We start from the raw sequence: 19,919 nt of genomic DNA on the forward strand, positions 1-19,919 counted from the left end.
GCTAGGTCAAAATTAGGTGTTTTCTGTCTCATGTTAACACAAAGATAATTTTTCTTGTGGTTTTGATTAAAGCAGAACTTGCCTCTCTGGCTGAAGTGGGTTTGTTATCATTTACCATGACAATACAATATAATATATATGCGTATACAAAACAATATAATATATATATGCCATGTCAATATAATATAAAGATAATCTGTTCTCAAAACAAAACCTCGTAAAACCTTTCAAATGCTAAAGGTGGTCAGATAAGTAGTACGAAATCCTTTAATAAACAACATGAATCTGTGTGTCACACTACTGACTGACTGACTGCTTACAGATGCACAAGTGTGTGTTGGGCTTTTAACACAGTATGTGGGAGAGGCAGATTCCCATAATACACATTTGAACCATTGATGGTGTGACGCATAGTGTCAACTCGTGTAAATCCTGTAGGGGGAAGCATTTCATACAAAATAGGGCTACCCCACACCCTACGGCCACACACTAATAATATGCTTTATGCTATAAATGCTAACAAAATCATGTTTAGCCGCTACACAAAAGGAGCTCTTTAAAATTATTAAGTCAATTAACATAAATAATTAACACTGGTTTTAAAAATCACCAAAGCAGTAAAAGTCCTATATACAGAATTTTACAGAATAAAGGAAATTATGTCTGGCATAGGAAGGCTCATTGAGTAGCCTGATAGTCACAAGCTTTTTGTTTTAAGTTGTTGGATGTCGGATGTTTTATTTAAAGATATGTTTCCTAATCCCCCATATATAGTGACCTCATGCTTTATACCTGTTAGGCAAAAAAAAACTAAGAACCTGAAATACTACAGGATGTCTACACCAGCCAATGTGTTATTCAGCTAGGCTATTGGAATGCACTGTGGGAGGAAAGGCAGAAAGTGAAGACGGAGGCGACACACCTTTGCGAAACTACTTCTATTACCGCCCAAGCTTGGTTTCAAGCGGACTCTGGCCGAAAGACAGAGAAGAACGGCAAAAGTAAAAGAAATAAACAACAACAAAAACGGATATTGGTCGAATATTAAGATGACAGAAATTAGCTATATATTTTGTCTGTTTCGTACTCGATGTGCAGCCCAGACAGCGGTAAGCATATTGTGAATAACCTGCCTCAAGTGGAAAAGTAATAATAATAGAGATGTAAATCTAGACCTTAAAGAATGATAATTATATGTGTAGCAAGGTTTTTGTTTTACGGTTGAGACAAAACGCAGGGCTATGTACATTATAGTATTAAGAAACGTGATCTTTAAATCAAACAGCCAGAATGAACTGTTGCAGCATGGCAGCAATCTCGAATATATTGTAACAGTAGGGTGAAAAATTCACTTCTTGCTTTGTACCACTGACATTTAGGATTAGTCCGGAAATATAAATAGAGTAAATATGACCAGTGTTTTCACCTCCGTGTTTTGTCAGCTGTAGATGAGTGTAAAGTGTAAGGACTGTTGGCAGGTTTATTATGAAAGCTCCTTGGTTACTCAGCCACTATGCGGTTAACCTCTGGAACCAACTTCCAGAAGACATTAAAAACGCTCCAACTATTCCTAGTTCTAAATCTAGCCTAAAGACCAAACTTTTCTCAGATGCCTTCTGCTAACTGGCTATGAACCGTTCCTTGAAGCATTATTGCTTACTGTAGTAGACTAATGATTTTTATTATTCTTTTTTATAGGTTTATTTCCTATCTTTTACTGTTTTTATGCCTTAATGTTCTCATTCTTTTATTTCCTATCATTTACTGTTTTTATGATCATGTACTGACCTTTTGCTTTTATTTACTGTATGTGTAGCACATTGTATTGCCATTGTGTATTTATGTGAAGCACATTGTATTACCAAGGTGTGTGAAATGTGCTATATAAATAAACTTGCCTTGCCTTTATTCTGACAGGTTCCCATTCATTGCTCTACTTCTCCACGTTCATCAAAGGGGAAACACCTTTTCCCGAGTTCAGCGCAGTGCTGATGCTGGATGATATTCCACTTGCTTACTATTCCTCAAACGAACAAAAACATTTCCCAAGAGGACCTACGAAGGAAGAGGACATGTTCCATGTCGCTGACCATAAATTTACCACGTTTGCCTTAACCACTATGCACAACGCTATCAGAGCTCAAACACATAGATTAATTCATCATTACAATAACACACATGGTAAGCACTGACTACGTTGTTTGATATATTGTGCTTGTGTTCTTAGATGTGTTGATGGCTTGATTATATATGTTTTCTTATTTACCTTATCTTAGGAATTCCCTTCCTCCAGAGTATATTTGGTTGTGATTTACTGAACCATAATGCGCCTGGGAGAATGATATACAAAGAGTCTTTCAGTGGAAACATTGGAAATGAGGTACTTCGAAGTATTTCTGACAAGACCTTTCAAACAGTGCTCCGAGCACCTGGAGACTGGCATGCTGAGGAAAAGTACTGGAGATTGGTAATCGCCGATTTTTTTGAGCCTTTCTGCCTAACAACACTTCACAAAGCTCTTCAGATCAACAGGAAACATGTAATGAGAAAAGGTAATGTGATATGTGCATGTCATATAATTTATACTTTGATGTTCATAAATATTCTGACTTTAAAATTGAATGTAACAATGCTATGATAAATAACACATGACACAAATTTGTGATATTTGTGATATTATGAAAATATTATGTCTTCCTCAGTTAAACCCAGAGTCAGGCTCTTCCAGAAGGCCCTCCCAGACTCTGGTGGGATGAAAGTAACTTGTCTGGCCACTGGGTTTTACCCCCGTCACATCAACATGACCCTGTTCAGAGATGGCCAGCCTTTGGATAGCCACCAGATCACTGGAGGGGAACTGCTACCTAACGGAGATGGAACCTACCAGATGAGGAAGAGCCTGGAGGTCAGCACAGATGATCTAAAGGAGAACTACCAGTACACGTGTAAGGCTGAGCATCTCAGCCTGGACAACAGGTTGGACATACCTTTAGGTAATGATTCTCATCAAGAACAGTTCACACACAACAAGATATGGACTGAAACCAGTTGCATCTTTAGTTGTGATTGTCACCGGCTATAGATTGTCCCCACACCATGTAAATTGGTTCAGTTCTGTTCAGGTAGCTTGGTTGGTCTACTCCAGTAGATGTATTGGTGGAGGGGGGGGGGTTAAGGCCCAGGGCTCTGTGAAGCGCCTTGAGTCAATGTATTTGTTTTGGCGCTATATAAATAAAATTAATTGATAGCACACGTCTGACCCTCTGTGATTCTGTGCTCCTAGATTATGAACCTTATCCAGGCCAGAAACATGTTGTGGTAGTGCTGCTGATAGCACTGGTTTGTCTAACTGTAGTCATCATCATCTTCGTCTTCGTCTTCTGCAGGAAAAGATGCATGGGTAAGTTGGAATATGTTTTATATGAAATATTGCACAGTTTGAAACAAACAAAGACCTAAACAATGAACAATGAACAACTTAGCATAATTAACTTATTTCCCAACATTCCTGTACATTGTTTACATTTAAACTTGATTATCTTTATGATCTGATAGCCAACAACAGATGCTTGAGGATCCACCAGGGAAGGAAGAAATGCCTGGATGAAGGAGAACAGGGGCCCAGCAGTGAGCACACCTTGTTAGGAAGTAGCTCAAGTCAGTCGGTTGAAGTCCAGCGGCGCATTGAGCACCAAAGACCACAGGATATCAGTACCCCTGCTACAGCGGAACAAGGACCTGACACACCTGCACAGAATGGTGGGCATCATGCAGCTGGTGAACAGCAAAGACAAACCAAGCAGACTAAGAAGGACACATGTAGTGGGTAGAAACCAAAGGACAAACCAAGCAGACTAAGAAGGACACATGTAGTGAGTAGAAACCAAAGGACAAACCAAGCAGACTAAGAAGGACACATGTAGTGGGTAGAAACCAAAGGACAAACCAAGCAGACTAAGAAGGACACATGTAATAATAATAATAATAATAAAACTTTATTTATATAGCACCTTTCATGCAAAAGAATGCAGCTCAAAGTGCTTTACAGCAAATACATAATATGCACAAAGAAATGACATGCACATAAAAATAGACATCAAAGAAACATAACAAAGATATAGTGCAAAAAAAAAAAAATTATAATTATAATTATAGAGATATATTTAATCCAACCCCTTAATATCACCAGTAGAGATTTAAATTAAATTAAAAGTATTTATATATATATATAGTGCGAAGTGGTAGCTAGTTAAAGGCTAATGTGAAGAGGTACGTTTTTAGTTTTCTTTTAAAGATGTTAAGCGAGCTGGCTTCCCTGATGTCTATAGGCAGTATGTTCCATAGCACTGGGGCGTAATTCACAAATGCTGCGTCCCCGATTTTCTTACGGCTTTTGCTGGGAACCTCCAATAAACCAGCATTCGATGATCGCAGTGTTCTTGAGGGCAAGTATTTGACTAGGGAGTTTGCAATGTAACTTGGTCCTAGCCCATTAAGGGCTTTGTATATTAGGAGAAGGACCTTAAAGTCAATTCTAAAAGTTACTGGAAGCCAGTGCAGAGCAGCTAAAACTGGACTAATGTGCTCTCTCCTCTTGGTTCTGGTTAATAGCCGAGCTGCAGAGTTTTGAATGAGCTGAAGTCTCTCAGTTGTTTTTTTTGGGAGGCCAGTAAGGATTGCATTACAATAATCAAGACGGCTTGAAATAAAGGCATGAATCAGTTTTTCAGCATCTTTTTGATTTATAAATGGCAGGACTTTAGCTATGTTTTTAAGGTTGAAAAATTATGTTTTCGTCACCTTGTTAATGTGAGACTTGAAGCTTAAATCTGAATCTAAAATAACACCAAGACTTGTAACCTCCGATTTAATCAAGGGAGTTAATTTCCCCAAATTATTAAACAGCATTTCTCTTTTTGTTTTAGGGCCGACTAGTAGGATCTCAGTTTTGTCCTCGTTTAACTTTAAGAAATTATTGCTCATCCACTTATTTATCGCCAAAAGACAGGTAGTAATGGAGTTTATTGCTGCAGCATCATTTGGCTCAGCAGAGATGTATAGTTGCGTGTCATCAGCATAACTATGGAAACATACATTGTGTTCTCTAATGATGTCCCCAAGTGGCAGCATGTACAGTGAGAATAATAATGGACCAAGGCAGCTCCCTTGTGCAACCCCAAAGCAGATGTCATGTTTCTTAGACACATGATCTCCAAGCCTGACATAAAACTTTCTCCCTTTGATGTATGTTCTGAACCAGTTTAATACAGAGTCAGAAAGCCCAACTAACTTTTCAAGACGATGAATTAGGATGTCATGATCAATAGTATCAAATGCTGCACTTAGGTCTAAGAGGACCAGGATTGAGACCTTATTTGCATCCAAATTTAGTCTGAGGTCGCTGATTACTTTAGTATGAGCAGTTTCAGTGCTGTGGCATGTTCTAAAGCCTGATTGAAATTTCTCCAGGATATTGTTTTCTTCGAGAAAGGAGTTTATTTGCACTGAAACTATCTTTTCAAGTACTTTACTAATGAATGGAAGATTGGAAATTGGCCTATAGTTGATCAGTGCATTACCATCTAGGTTGGGTTTTTTTAGTAAGGGTTTTACAACAGCTGTTTTGAAGGCATCTGGGAAGATGCCAGTTTGAAGAGATGTATTTATAATCTTCAGGACATGACTTGAAACACTGTCAAACACCCGCTTAAAAAATGCTGTAGGTACAGGGTCAATACATGAGGTGGAGGAATTGCACTCAGTGACAGTCTTACAAAGATCCACCAATGTGATGCAGGTGAAATTTCCCATGGTTGCATCTTTTTTACAATGTTTTCTGAGGCCATTACATCAGAAATAATACTTGCTCTAATTGAAGTTATCTTGTTATTGAAGAACAGTGCGAGTTCTTCACATTTTGATGCGGAGGACTGCGGTGGAGTAGGGGCAGTGTGGAGTAGCTGGTCGATAGTGGAGAATAATATTCTAGAATTTCCAGCATTCTCTGTAATAACCTTGGAAAAGTAATCCTTTCTTGCCATACGTTTTGCTTTGTTATAGGCAGTTATTGACTCTTTGTATATATTGAAGTGAACTGTGAGTCTAGTTTTCCTCCATTTCCTTTCAGCTGCCCGACAGATTCTCTTACTCTCATTAACATTAATATTGTTTAACCAAGGGGAGATTCTGTCATTTGACCTCTTCTTAGTCTTTAGTGGAGCAACAGTATCTAAAGCAGATGACAAGGTAATGCTGAAATCCTCAACCATGTCATTTAAGGAGCAGTCATAACTGTATGGCTCATACGATCTCATTATATTAGTGAAATGTAGTGGGTAGAAACCAAAGGACAAACCAAGCAGACTAAGAAGGACACATGTAGTGGGTAGAAACCAAAGGACAAACCAAGCAGACTAAGAAGGACACATGTAGTGGGTAGAAACCAAAGGACAAACCAAGCAGACTATGAAGGACACATGTAGTGGGTAGAAACCAAAGGTTAGATGGCCAGAGGGGTCTGAGGTCAAGGAAAGTGTTGATTTAAAAAGAATTTGGGAAGGATTGAAAGGTACAGCGTAGTATAAATTGAATCACATGGGTGAGGTCATCTATAATTATGGGATGGAAAGATATGGAGTCAGAAAGGACAAAAGGCAGAGACCTCCGTGTGATATTTCTGGACTATAATTTCAAAGCTATAATTGTGCCCTTGCCAGTGATAATATTTAGCATAGATAACAACAGCATTAAGGGTGTGGTGTGGTGTTACTAGTGTTACCATGGTTACCCCCTACCTGTCTATACGTGAGGAGCCATCTGCAAACAGTCCCATAATATTCATGGAGCACACAGTATAAAATGCATAGCCATACTGTACCCAGACTATTATGATAAAAGTCATGGGAAAGTCACACACGCACAAGTGGGCATTGTTAAGTTATTGATTAACTCAAGGCTGTGCCAGTGTGTTGTTGCCCTGAACAAATACCACACGAATAAGACCTTCTGGCCTGGTAAGCTGAAATCGTGGTGCTTGCAGTACGGCTTTTGCCACACGTGAGATAACGTTGCTATTTCAGAGGTGGAGACATTTGAGAGTCATGAATAAGGCAGTTAGGAAATGGCTTTGGATGCCACATTGTCTAAGCAACTTAGCATTGTATGGAAAATGGAGTTTCCAATGACCAGCCTGGTGAGGGAGTAGAAAAGGTGATAAGACCAGCCGGGAGATGACCTTGTGACAGTCTAAGGATCCAGAAGTCAAGAACACTGCTCCAGTGTCATTGGGCAGGTACAGAGTGGAAGAGCAGGGTTTGGGCTGGGTGACAGTAGGGCTACGTTGCTGGAGAGGAGGCAGATGGTAACTAGCTTTGCAAGAAGAGTAAACTAGACGAGCAGCAGTGGCTTCTCAAGCAAAGCCAGGGCAATGGATGATCTGGCATGGTGTTGAGATGAGGACTATCAGCTGGAAAGAACTTTGGGCTATGGATGCTTACCGCATTACATTCATTGTTGGAGCCTTATGAGGTCACACTGATGAAGAAATGGGCCTGCTTGAAAATCCCAGTGAAATGCTCACAAATGCGTGTGCTGCGACTGTCTCCAGCCAGTTGTGTGTTGTTGTACAGGATGTATGTTTGGACAGTTGTTATATTGGTTAGCTTAGGTTGCTGGCTATGAGTGCTTGCATGTGACAATGAGAGGGAGGGTCACTGTGGGTCCCCAACCAATAGCACAACATCTGTTCCAGTGTAAACTAAACTAAACTCAAGTAAATAATCTGTCTCTAGGACTCTCAAATCTCAACATGGTGCGGTTGTAGAAAGAATCTTCTCTGAATTTCTGGTTTGTGTGTTTATAACATATCAATGTCACTACTGATGATGATTTCTGGTGTCAGGTGATGAGAAGAGGGAGAATGAAGAGGAAGAAGAAAAAGGAGAAGAGCAAACAAGTCCTTTGCAAAATTGAGTTTGCTGAGCTGGTACCGAGAGGAGCATTGGAGTCTCTATCATGATGAGCTGGTACCGAGAGGAGCATGGGAGTCTCTACCATGATGAGCTGGTACAGAGAGGAGCATGGGAGTCTCTACCATGCCATGCCATCCTCAGCAAGACTGCACACATCCATGGGTTACTGCAGTGTTGAAAGGGAAGAACTAGAACACACAGTTCTACCTCTGGCTGAGACACACTGACAGGGAGGGCCCCTGACAAACGGCCCAAATGTTCTCTCCTGTCAGGAAGGACGCGACTTGTTCGCTGAAGCGAAGAGACATGTTTATATTACAGGTAATCCTAGCTTGCAATAGTGTGTTTTAATTTAGGTACAGTCATCTAGGCTACTGTTAACCAGCCACCGCTCAGGAAGCATGACAGAGCTTCTCTTCTCAAGTAGCCGTGACGTTTGAATGGAGTGAGAAGCTCAGAATCAGGGGCAGTGAAAAATGAGAATACAGGTTATGAGCCAGGAGAGAAAGAGAAAGGGAATCTGTGGTCTTTTAATGCTGTAGGTTTCATTATCAACTTGATCTCATTTAATTGTAGCCTTTATGGTGGATGACTACCTTCTTTATGTCATGTCAGAGATTGTTTAAAAGTTTTATTTTACCGAATGCCAGTTTTATCTCATTTAATTGTAGCCTTTATGGTTGATGGCTACCTTCTTGTTGTTATGGGAGAAATTGTTTAAAAGTTTTCTTTTACTGAATAACACTGTGACTACCAGAAACGTCTCATACTGTCATGCTGGAAAAAAGTGAGCCTCATATACATGCATCAGCCCTTTCCAATATTAAAGGGGCCTTTGTAAGAAAATCTGATGTCCACTAAAGTGTGGCAACACAACTTACTTGAAGAATCAGGACAGGTCCAATGATAAGAAACAGATAATGTGCTTTTCCAGGACTATACTACTACTATGTGCAGCAGAATTACAGCACAGAGACCAGAGAGTTCCCAGGTTGCACTCAGGTGTAGGGATTTGTGTGGCACATTGAGTTGACATCCAGAATAGCATTTTTTAACTGATGTAAAGTCACTGGGTAATGAAGTTTCAGAAAGCGCCAAGTCACACGTCACATAAAGAGATCAGATTGTGAAGAATGAGAGCATTCAGTTCATCGATCAAAAGGTCAGCAGTCTAGCTCAATTCCCTGACATTTTGAACTCCGAATGATGAACTTGTAAGGCAAATAAAATGACATTTATGGGCACTTTTGGATACATATCGACCCAAGTAGCTACAGTATATAATACAATAGCAATATTGATCAACAAAATGTTTTCAATTTAATTTCTGTGATACTTTTTATTATTGATCAACTAAATGTTTTCAATTTAACTTCTGTGGTACTTCTTATTATTGATCAGCAAAATGTTTTCAATTGAACGTCTATGCTACTTCTTATTATTGATCAACAAAATGTTTTCAATTTAACTTCTATGGTACTTCTTATTATTGATCAACAAAATGTTTTTGATTGAATTTCTATGGTATGTCTTTATATGGTATTGTTGCCTGGGTGTAGGCTAATGTGTGATATGAATAAACATGTCAAAGCAAAAGAAGAATGTTGTCAACATGTCCAGTGTTCTTTATGGTGCTAAAGGAACAGTCCATGGTTCTAGTCTGTTACATTTTCTGTGTGAAATTCAGCAAATTGCTCCTTACATTCATCTAGCTGTGCGTTCAGTGTGAGTTAAAATAAAAGCCTGACCAAGCCATGAATAATTCCAGCCAACCAACACATTGCTTCAGGAGCACAGAAGGGAGGGGTGAAATTTGATTGGCTGTTGGGCTGACATTTCAACAAAAATTGCAGACCTGCCCTTTTAGCCCACATAATCAGAATCCAAGCCAGATCTATAGTTATGGAAGCCCAGATGGGTCAAGCGTAGTATATTTTATGTCACATATTAATACTTTGATTTTTCTTGGAAGTTTTCCATTAAACACAACTTGCCTCTCTGGCTGACTATAGCCCAGCAAGTGGGTTTGTTATGGTTTGCTCATGTAGACGTGATGTAAGAATAGTCTGTTCTAGAAACATCCTAAAATATTTCCAATGCCACGGGTATACTAAAAACTCATACTCATTGGTATTGGACAGATAAGTAGTATGAAATCATGTAAACAGGAAGTTGTTGCAGGAAGGAGGCTATCTGGGGGAAGGGGTCGGATGCTAATGGGTCAGGTCTCAGTGAGACAAAGACAGAATACATATCAAGGGGTATAGGTTCCAGAGTCAGATGATACAAAATTGTAAGGATGTAAGGTTAGTTCATGTCGGTTATATCATGAAAACAGCAATATTCCCCCTTATGAGCATGTCTGTGCTCACACAAGAATTACTATGTAAACAACCACCTACAACAGGAAAACAGTCATTTTCGGTTCCATCACACTGAAAAACAACAAATAAGGCAAATCAAATTAGGTTTATCATTTAAATTCCTTTTGGATACTTACTGATTTAGCCTAATAGTTCAGTAAGAGATAGTTTTATGTAAGTTGTGTATTTCTTGTTAATTAGAAAGCGATACAAATAAACAAGTATGAAAAACAAACACAAATGTTTGAGTTGTCATTTGTGTGGAAAATGTCCATGGGGCACATATCACTGCAATCCAGGCCAGAGCTACAGCCAGGTCAAAATTAGGTGTTTTCTGCCTGTTAACACAATGATCATTTTTCTGTTCCTTGGGGTCAATTTGACCCCAGGCTGTTTTAATTGTATAAAATGTGTATAAGAAATATCAACATTTTACACACATTGTTACTATTCTTGATAACAGAAATAGTTTTTCATTCCAAATGTTATAGATAACAACAATATGTACTTAGAAATAATATAAAGCCATCAAAACACCAAAAAGATAACTCTCCAATTTTAGGTCAATTAGTGAGATATTATGGTGATCTGCATATTTTTCCATAGTCGCGTAACAGGAATTCTGTATATATAAGGGGGTCGGGTGCGGAGGTTGTTTTATCTAAAGGGCTATTTAGGTAGTCAACAAACAAACATAAAGTACCTGACACATACACTTGGGTACATTTTTTTATTATAATCATTTTCTGGAGGTTTAAATTGCTGGGGTAAATTGAACCCAAGGATAAAAGATGTATGTGGGAGAGGCAGAATCCCATAATATACATTTGAACTATTGATGAAGTGACGCATGGTGTCAACTCATGTAAATCCTGTAGGGGGAAGCATTTCATACAAAATAGGGCTACCCCACACCATACGGCCACACTAATAATATGCTTTATGCGATATGTGCTAACAAAATCATGTTTAACCACTACATAAAAATGGAGGTCTTTAAAATGATTAAGTCAATTAACATACACAATTAACACTGGTTTTAAAAATCACCAAAGCAGTAATAGTCCTTGATACAAAACTTCACAGAATTAAGGAAATTATGTGTTTTGATTACTGTGTGTGTAATCAAAACACATAATTGTGTTTTGTCAGCAAGCTTAGTCATTGAAAAAAACAATAAACAAACATTTATCCTAAAATCACTGGCATAGGAAGGCTCTTTGAGTAGCATGATAGTCCTACACAAGCTTTTTGTTTTAAGTTGTTGGGTGTCAGATGTTTTATTTAAAGATATGTTTCCTCAACCCTCATATATAGTGACGTCGTCATGCCTTAATACCGGTTAGGCTACAAAACTAAGAACGGGAAATACTACAGGATGTCTACACCAGCCAATGTGTTATTCAGCTAGGCTATTGGAATGCACTGTGGGAGGAAAGGCAGAAAGTGAAGACAGAGACGACACACCTTTGCGCACTACTTCTATTACCGCCTAAGCTTGGTTTCAAGTAAAAAGTAAAACAAATAAATTAAAAAAATTAAAAAAAAAGATATTAATTGAATATGAAGATTACCGGAATTACCCCTGTTCTATATGTTTTGTCTGCTTCGTACTCGATGTGCAGTCCAGACAGCGGTAAGCATGAATGTGAATGTGGCTTTTAGTGTTTAGAATACAGATGTAAATCTACATACTAAAAGTTTTTTTTTTAGATATGGAGATTGTTCAAAAGAAGGAATGGCATTGAGGATTTCCAGCAATAACAAAAAGATCCGATTTTTAAACAAACAAATCGATGAGGGCAGACATGGTGCATTGAAAAGGAAAACAACAAATAAGGCATATCAAATTAGGTTTATCATTTAAATGTCCTTTTGGATACTTACTGACTTAGCCTAATAGTTCAGTAAAAGATCGTTCTTGTAAGTTGTGTATTTCTTGTTAATCAGAAAGTGATACAAATAAACAGGTGTGAAAAACAAAACACTAATGTTTGAGTTGTCATTTGTGTAGAAAACGTTTAGGGTGCTCAGAGCACATACAGTATCATTGCAATCCAGACCAGAGCTACAAACTGAGGTGTCTCATGTTAACACAATGATCATTTTTCATGTGGTTTTGAATAAAGCAGAACTTGCCTCTCTGGCTGACTACAGCTAAATATGAATGAAAGAAAATACGCCTAAGAGTTAAAGTATTATGAAACATGATCTTTCAATCAAACCTCCAGAATTAACTGTTACAGCATAGCAGCAGTGCAGATACAACACTCTTTAAATGGCCAGGCTCATTTGCATCTTCAAAAAAATCTTGTGTAGGACTAGCTATTCGAATATATAGGAATAGTAGAGTGACGATTTCTCTTCTTGCTTTGTACCACTGACATTTAGGATTAATCCGTAAATATTAATAGAGTAAATATGATCAGTGTTTTCACCTCAGTGTTTTTTCAGCTGTAGATGAGTGTAAGGTGTAAGGACTTGGCAGGTTTATTATTAAAGCTCCTTTATTCTGACAGGATCCCATTCATTGCTCTACTTCTCCACGTACATCAAAGGGGACACGCCTTTTCCCGAGTTCAGCGCAGTGCTGATGCTGGATGATATTCCACTTGCTTACTATTCCTCAAATGGACAAAAACATTTTCCAAGAGGACCTATGAATGAAGAGGAAGTCTTCCATTTTGCTGACCAGAAATATACCATGTTTGTGTTAACCAGTATGCACAACCGTATCAGAAATAAAGCAGATAGATATATTCATAATTACAATAACACACATGGTAAGCACTGACTAAGTGTTACAGAAGTTTGTGATATTGTGCTTGTGTTCTTAGATGTGTTGATGACTTGATTAAATATGTTGTGTTTTCTTATTTACCTTCCCTTAGGTATTCCCTTCCTCCAGAGTATATTTGGTTGTGATTTACTGGACCATAGTGCACCTGGAAGAATGATATACAAAGAGTCTTTCAATGGAGATATTGGAGATGAGATACATCTAAGTATTTCTGACAACACCTTTCAATCAGTGTTCCGATGGCCAGGAGACTGGAATATTCTACAGTCAAATTACTGGAGATCGTTACTCATCGATGTTATGGAGCCTTTCTGCCTTACATCACTTCACAAACTTTTTAAGATCAACAGGAAACATGTAATGAGAAAAGGTAATGTGATATGTGCATGTCATATAATTTATACTTTGACGTTGATAAACATTATGACTTTATGACTGAACGTAACAAGACTATGATTAATAACACATGACACAAATTCATGATATTTGTGTCATTATGAAAATATTATGTCTTTCTCAGTTAAACCCAGAGTCAGGCTCTTCCAGAAGGCCCTCCCAGACTCTGGTGGGATGAAAGTGACTTGTCTGGCCACTGGGTTTTACCCCCGTCACATCAACCTGACCCTGTTCAGAGATGACCAGCCTTTGGATAGCCACCAGATCACTGGAGGGGAACTGTTACCTAACGGAGATGGAACCTACCAGATGAGGAAGAGCCTGGAGGTCAGCACAGATGATCTAAAGGAGAACTACCAGTACACGTGTAAGGCTGAGCATCTCAGCCTGGACAACAAGTTGGACATACCTTTAGGTAATAATTCTCAACAAGAACAGTTCACACACAACTAGATATGGACTGAATCCAGTTGCATCTTTAGTTGTGAATTGTCACCGAATCTAGATTGTCCCCACACCATGTAAATAGGTTCAGTTCTGTTCAGGTAGCTTGGTTGCTCTACTCCAGTAGATGTATTGGTGGGGGGGGGGTCAGGCCCTGAGCTCTCTGAAGCGCCTTGAGTCAATGTATTTGTTTTGGCGCTATATAAATCAAATTAAATTGATAGCACACGTCTGACCCTCTGTGATTCTGTGCTCCTAGATTATGAACCTTATCCAGGCCAGAAACATGTTGTGGTAGTGGTGCTGATAGCACTGGTTTGTCTAACTGTAGTCATCATCGTCTTCGTCTTCGTCTTCTGCAGGAAAAGATGCATGGGTAAGTTGGAATATGTTTTATGTGAAATATTGCACAACAGTTTGAAACAAACAAAGACCTAAACAATGAACAATGAACAACTTAGCCTAATTTACTTCTTTCCCAACATTCCTGTACATTGTTTTGTTCCGTTTTGAGGTGTTGTGTTTTGGTTTAGGTATTTGTCATGCATTTGTTTACAAACTTAAGGACTGGAGAAATGTAATCCTAAGCTTTAGATTTAAACTTAATTATCTTTATGATCTGATAGCCAACAACAGATGCTTGAGGATCCACCAGGGAAGGAAGAAATGCCTGGATGAAGGAGAACAGGGGCCCAGCAGTGAGCACACCTTGTTAGGAAGTAGCTCAAGTCAGTCGGTTGAAGTCCAGCGGCGCATTGAGCACCAAAGACCACAGAATATCAGTACCCCTGCTACAGCGGAACAAGGACCTGACACACCTGCACAGAATGGTGGGCATCATGCAGCTGGTGAACAGCAAAGACAAACCAAACAGACTAAGAAGGACACATGTAGTGGGTAGAAACCAAAGGACAAACCAAGCAGACTAAGAAGGACACATGTAGTGGGTAGAAACCAAAGGACAAACCAAGCAGACTAAGAAGGACACATGTAGTGGGTAGAAACCAAAGGACAAACCAAGCAGACTAAGAAGGACACATGTAGTGGGTAGAAACCAAAGGACAAACCAAACAGACTATGAAGGACACATGTAGTGGGTAGAAACCAAAGGACAAACCAGGCAGACTAAGAAGGACACATGTAGTGGGTAGAAACCAAAGGACAAACCAAGCAGACTAAGAAGGACACATGTAGTGGGTAGAAACCAAAGGTTAGATGGCCAGAAGGGGTCTGAGGTCAAGGAAAGTGTTGATTTAAAAAGAATTTGGGAAGGATTGAAAGGTACAGCGTAGTATAAATTGAATCACATGGGTGAGGTAATCTATAATCATGGGATGGAAAGATATGGAGTCAGAAAGGACAAAAGGCAGAGACCTCCGTGTGATATTTCTGGGCTATAATTTCAAAGCTATAATTGTGCCCTTGCCAGTGATAATATTTAGCATTGATAACAACATGATTAAGGGGGTGGTGTGGTGTTACTAGTGTTACCATGGTTACCCCCTCCCTATCTATACGTGAAGAGCCATCTGCAAACAGTCCCATAATATTCATGGAGCACACAGTGTATAATGCACAGCCATACTGTACTCAGGCTATTAGGATAAAAGTGTCTGGTAAGAGAATAAGTGTCATGGGAAAGTCACACATGCACAAGTGGGCATTGTTAAGTTATTTATTGACTCAAGGCTGTGCCAGTGTGTTGTTGCCCTGAACAAATACCACACGAATATTTCCGTATGATAAGACCTTCTGGCCTGGTAAGCTGAATTCTATGATTGGGCAGTCTTGTTGTTATGTCTAACACTTGTGGGCTACAGACATCCTTTGTATGTTGTACTGTGAAGTAGTGCCTTTACAGATCCCGGGTGCAATATTCCAAATGTGTTGCGGCTGTCTCCAGCCAGTTGTGTGTTGTTGTTCAGGATGTATGTTTGGACAGTTGTTATATTGGTAAGCTTAGGTTGCTGGCTATGAGTGCTTGCATGTGACAATGAGAGGGAGGGTCACTGTGGGTCCCCAACCAATAGAACAACATCTGTTCCAGTGTAAACTAAACTAAACTCAAGTAAATAATCTGTCTCTAGGACTCTCAAATCTCAACATGGTGCAGTTGGAGAACGAATCTTCTCTGAATTTCTTGTTTGTGTGTGTAACACATCAATGTCACTACTGATGATGATTTCTGGTGTCAGGTGATGAGAAGAGGGAGAATGAAGAGGAAGAAGAAAAAGGAGAAGAGGAGACAAGTCCTTTCAAAAATTGACTTTGCTGAGCTGGTACGGAGAGGTGCATGGGAGTCTCTACCATGATGAGCTGGTACAGAGAGGAGCATGGGAGTCTCTACCATGCCATGCCATCCTCAGCAAGACTGCACACATCCATGGGTTACTGCAGTGTTGAAAGGGAAGAACTAGAACACACAGTTCTACCTCTGGCTGAGACACACTGACAGGGAGGGCCCCTGACAAACGGCCCAAATGTTCTCTCCTATCGGGAAGGACGCTACTTGTTAGCTGAAGCGAAGAGACATGTTTATATTACAGGTAATCCTAGCTTGCAATAGTGTGTTTTAATTTAGGTACAGTCATCTAGGCTACTGTTAACCAGCCACCGCTCAGGAAGCATGACAGAGATTCTCTTCTCAAGTAGCCGTGACGTTTGAATGGAGTGAGAAGCTCAGAATCAGGGGCAGTGAAAAATGAGAATACAGGTTATGAGCCAGGAGAGAAAGAGAAAGGGAATCTGTGGTCTTTTAATGCTGTAGGTTTCATTATCAATTTGATCTCATTTAATTGTAGCCTTTATGGTGGATGACTACCTTCTTTATGTCATGTCAGAGATTGTTTAAAAGTTTTATTTTACCGAATGCCAGTTTTATCTCATTTAATTGTAGCCTTTATGGTTGATGGCTACCTTCTTGTTGTTATGGGAGAAATTGTTTAAAAGTTTTCTTTTACTGAATAACACTGTGACTACCAGAAACGTCTCATACTGTCATGCTGGAAAAAAGTGAGCCTCATATATTTGCATTAGCCTTTTCCAATATTAAAGGGGCCTTTGTAAGAAAATCTGATGTCCACTAAAGTGTGGCAACACAACTTACTTGAAGAATCAGGACAGGTCCAATGATAAGAAACAGATAATGTGCTTTTCCAGGACTATACTACTACTATGTGCAGCAGAATTACAGCATAGAGACCAGAGAGTTCCCAGGTTGCACTCAGGTGTAGGGATTTGTGTGGCACATTGAGTTGACATCCAGAATAGCATTTTTTAACTGATGTAAAGTCACTGGGTAATGAAGTTTCAGAAAGCGTCAAGTCACACGTCACATAAAGAGATCAGATTGTGAAGAATGAGAGCATTCAGTTCATCGATCAAAAGGTCAGCAGTCTAGCTCAATTCCCTGAGATTTTGAACTCCGAAGGATGAACTTGTAAGGCAAATAAAATGACATTTATGGGCACTTTTGGATACATATCGACCCAAGTAGCTACAGTATATAATACAATAGCAATATTGATCAACAAAATGTTTTCAATTTAACTTCTGTGATACTTTTTATTATTGATCAACAAAATGTTTTCAATTTAACTTCTGTGGTACTTCTTATTATTGATCAGCAAAATGTTTTCAATTGAACGTCTATGCTACTTCTTATTATTGATCAACAAAATGTTTTCAATTTAACTTCTATGCCACTTCTTATTATTTGTCAATTAAATGTTTTTGATGGAATTTCTATGGTATGTCTTTATATGGTATTGTTGCCTGGGTGTAGGCTAATGTGTGATATGAATAAACGGGTCAAAGCAAAAGAAGAATGTTGTCAACATGTCCAGGGTTCTTCAGGGTGCTAAAGGAGCAGTCCATGGTTCTAGTCTGTTACATTTTCTGTGTGAAATTCAGCAAATTGCTCCTTACATTCATCTAGCTGTGCGTTCAGTGTGAGTTAAAATAAAAGCCTGACCAAGCCATGAATAATTCCAGCCAACCAACACATTGCTTCAGGAGCACAGAAGGGAGGGGTGAAATTTGATTGGCTGTTGGGCTGACATTTCAACAAAAATTGCAGACCTGCCCTTTTAGCCCACATAATCAGAATCCAAGCCAGATCTATAGTTATGGAAGCCCAGATGGGTCAAGCGTAGTATATTTTATGTCACATATTAATACTTTGATTTTTCTTGGAAGTTTTCCATTAAACACAACTTGCCTCTCTGGCTGACTATAGCCCAGCAAGTGGGTTTGTTATGGTTTGCTCATGTAGACGTGATGTAAGAATAGTCTGTTCTAGAAACATCCTAAAATATTTCCAATGCCACGGGTATACTAAAAACTCAGATACTCATTGGTATTGGACAGATAAGTAGTATGAAATCATGTAAACAGGAAGTTGTTGCAGGAAGGAGGCTATCTGGGGGAAGGGGTCGGATGCTAATGGGTCAGGTCTCAGTGAGACAAAGACAGAATACATATCAAGGGGTATAGGTTCCAGAGTCAGATGATACAAAATTGTAAGGATGTAAGGTTAGTTCATGTCGGTTATATCATGAAAACAGCAATATTCCCCCTTATGAGCATGTCTGTGCTCACACAAGAATTACTATGTAAACAACCACCTACAACAGGAAAACAGTCATTTTCGGTTCCATCACACTGAAAAACAACAAATAAGGCAAATCAAATTAGGTTTATCATTTAAATTCCTTTTGGATACTTACTGATTTAGCCTAATAGTTCAGTAAGAGATAGTTTTATGTAAGTTGTGTATTTCTTGTTAATTAGAAAGCGATACAAATAAACAAGTATGAAAAACAAACACAAATGTTTGAGTTGTCATTTGTGTGGAAAATGTCCATGGGGCACATATCACTGCAATCCAGGCCAGAGCTACAGCCAGGTCAAAATTAGGTGTTTTCTGCCTGTTAACACAATGATCATTTTTCTGTTCCTTGGGGTCAATTTGACCCCAGGCTGTTTTAATTGTATAAAATGTGTATAAGAAATATCAACATTTTACACACATTGTTACTATTCTTGATAACAGAAATAGTTTTTCATTCCAAATGTTATAGATAACAACAATATGTACTTAGAAATAATATAAAGCCATCAAAACACCAAAAAGATAACTCTCCAATTTTAGGTCAATTAGTGAGATATTATGGTGATCTGCATATTTTTCCATAGTCGCGTAACAGGAATTCTGTATATATAAGGGGGTCGGGTGCGGAGGTTGTTTTATCTAAAGGGCTATTTAGGTAGTCAACAAACAAACATAAAGTACCTGACACATACACTTGGGTACATTTTTTTATTATAATCATTTTCTGGAGGTTTAAATTGCTGGGGTAAATTGAACCCAAGGATAAAAGATGTATGTGGGAGAGGCAGAATCCCATAATATACATTTGAACTATTGATGAAGTGACGCATGGTGTCAACTCATGTAAATCCTGTAGGGGGAAGCATTTCATACAAAATAGGGCTACCCCACACCATACGGCCACACTAATAATATGCTTTATGCGATATGTGCTAACAAAATCATGTTTAACCACTACATAAAAATGGAGGTCTTTAAAATGATTAAGTCAATTAACATACACAATTAAAACTGGTTTTAAAAATCACCAAAGCAGTAATAGTCCTTGATACAAAACTTCACAGAATTAAGGAAATTACGTGTTTTGATTACTGTGTGTGTAATCAAAACACATAATTGTGTTTTGTCAGCAGGCTTAGTCATTGAAAAAAACAATAAACAAACATTTATCCTAAAATCACTGGCATAGGAAGGCTCTTTGAGTAGCATGATAGTTCTACACAAGCTTTTTGTTTTAAGTTGTTGGGTGTCAGATGTTTTATTTAAAGATATGTTTCCTCAACCCTCATATATAGTGACGTCGTCATGCCTTAATACCGGTTAGGCTACAAAAC

General features: G+C 38.8%; 2 protein-coding genes across 2 annotated transcripts; both read left to right on the plus strand.

Moving 5' to 3' along the window:
• The first annotated feature begins 2,375 nt into the window (after positions 1–2,375).
• On the plus strand, positions 2,376–3,830 carry LOC116220248 (T-cell surface glycoprotein CD1b3-like). Its single transcript, XM_031565622.2, has 4 exons — positions 2,376–2,454; positions 2,703–2,993; positions 3,284–3,400; positions 3,556–3,830. The coding sequence occupies exons 1-4, from the start codon at positions 2,376–2,378 to the stop codon at positions 3,828–3,830; spliced, it is 762 nt and encodes a 253-aa protein (XP_031421482.2).
• An 8,075-nt stretch (positions 3,831–11,905) lies between these two features.
• Positions 11,906–14,874, plus strand: LOC116220249 (major histocompatibility complex class I-related gene protein-like). The gene is made up of 6 exons (XM_031565623.1): positions 11,906–11,969; positions 12,853–13,116; positions 13,225–13,503; positions 13,654–13,944; positions 14,233–14,349; positions 14,600–14,874. Exons 1-6 carry the CDS (start codon positions 11,951–11,953, stop codon positions 14,872–14,874), a joined length of 1,245 nt encoding a protein of 414 aa, XP_031421483.1. The 5' UTR covers positions 11,906–11,950.
• The last annotated feature ends 5,045 nt before the right edge of the window (positions 14,875–19,919 follow it).

The sequence above is a fragment of the Clupea harengus genome, chromosome 4, assembly GCF_900700415.2.
Source record: "Clupea harengus chromosome 4, Ch_v2.0.2, whole genome shotgun sequence".
NCBI lineage: Eukaryota > Metazoa > Chordata > Actinopteri > Clupeiformes > Clupeidae > Clupea > Clupea harengus.

Bases quoted from the DNA above. Each gene is read 5' to 3' on its own strand.
- LOC116220248 (XM_031565622.2), top strand. From the start codon at position 2,376: ATGAGGTACTTCGAAGTATTTCTGACAAGACCTTTCAAACAGTGCTCC. The intron at 2,455-2,702 runs GTACTGGAGATT...TGTCTTCCTCAG, and splicing joins GACTGGCATGCTGAGGAAAA to TTAAACCCAGAGTCAGGCTC. The intron at 2,994-3,283 runs GTAATGATTCTC...CTGTGCTCCTAG, and splicing joins CAGGTTGGACATACCTTTAG to ATTATGAACCTTATCCAGGC.
- LOC116220249 (XM_031565623.1), top strand. The intron at 13,117-13,224 runs GTAAGCACTGAC...ACCTTCCCTTAG, and splicing joins TAATTACAATAACACACATG to GTATTCCCTTCCTCCAGAGT. The intron at 14,350-14,599 runs GTAAGTTGGAAT...ATGATCTGATAG, and splicing joins CTGCAGGAAAAGATGCATGG to CCAACAACAGATGCTTGAGG.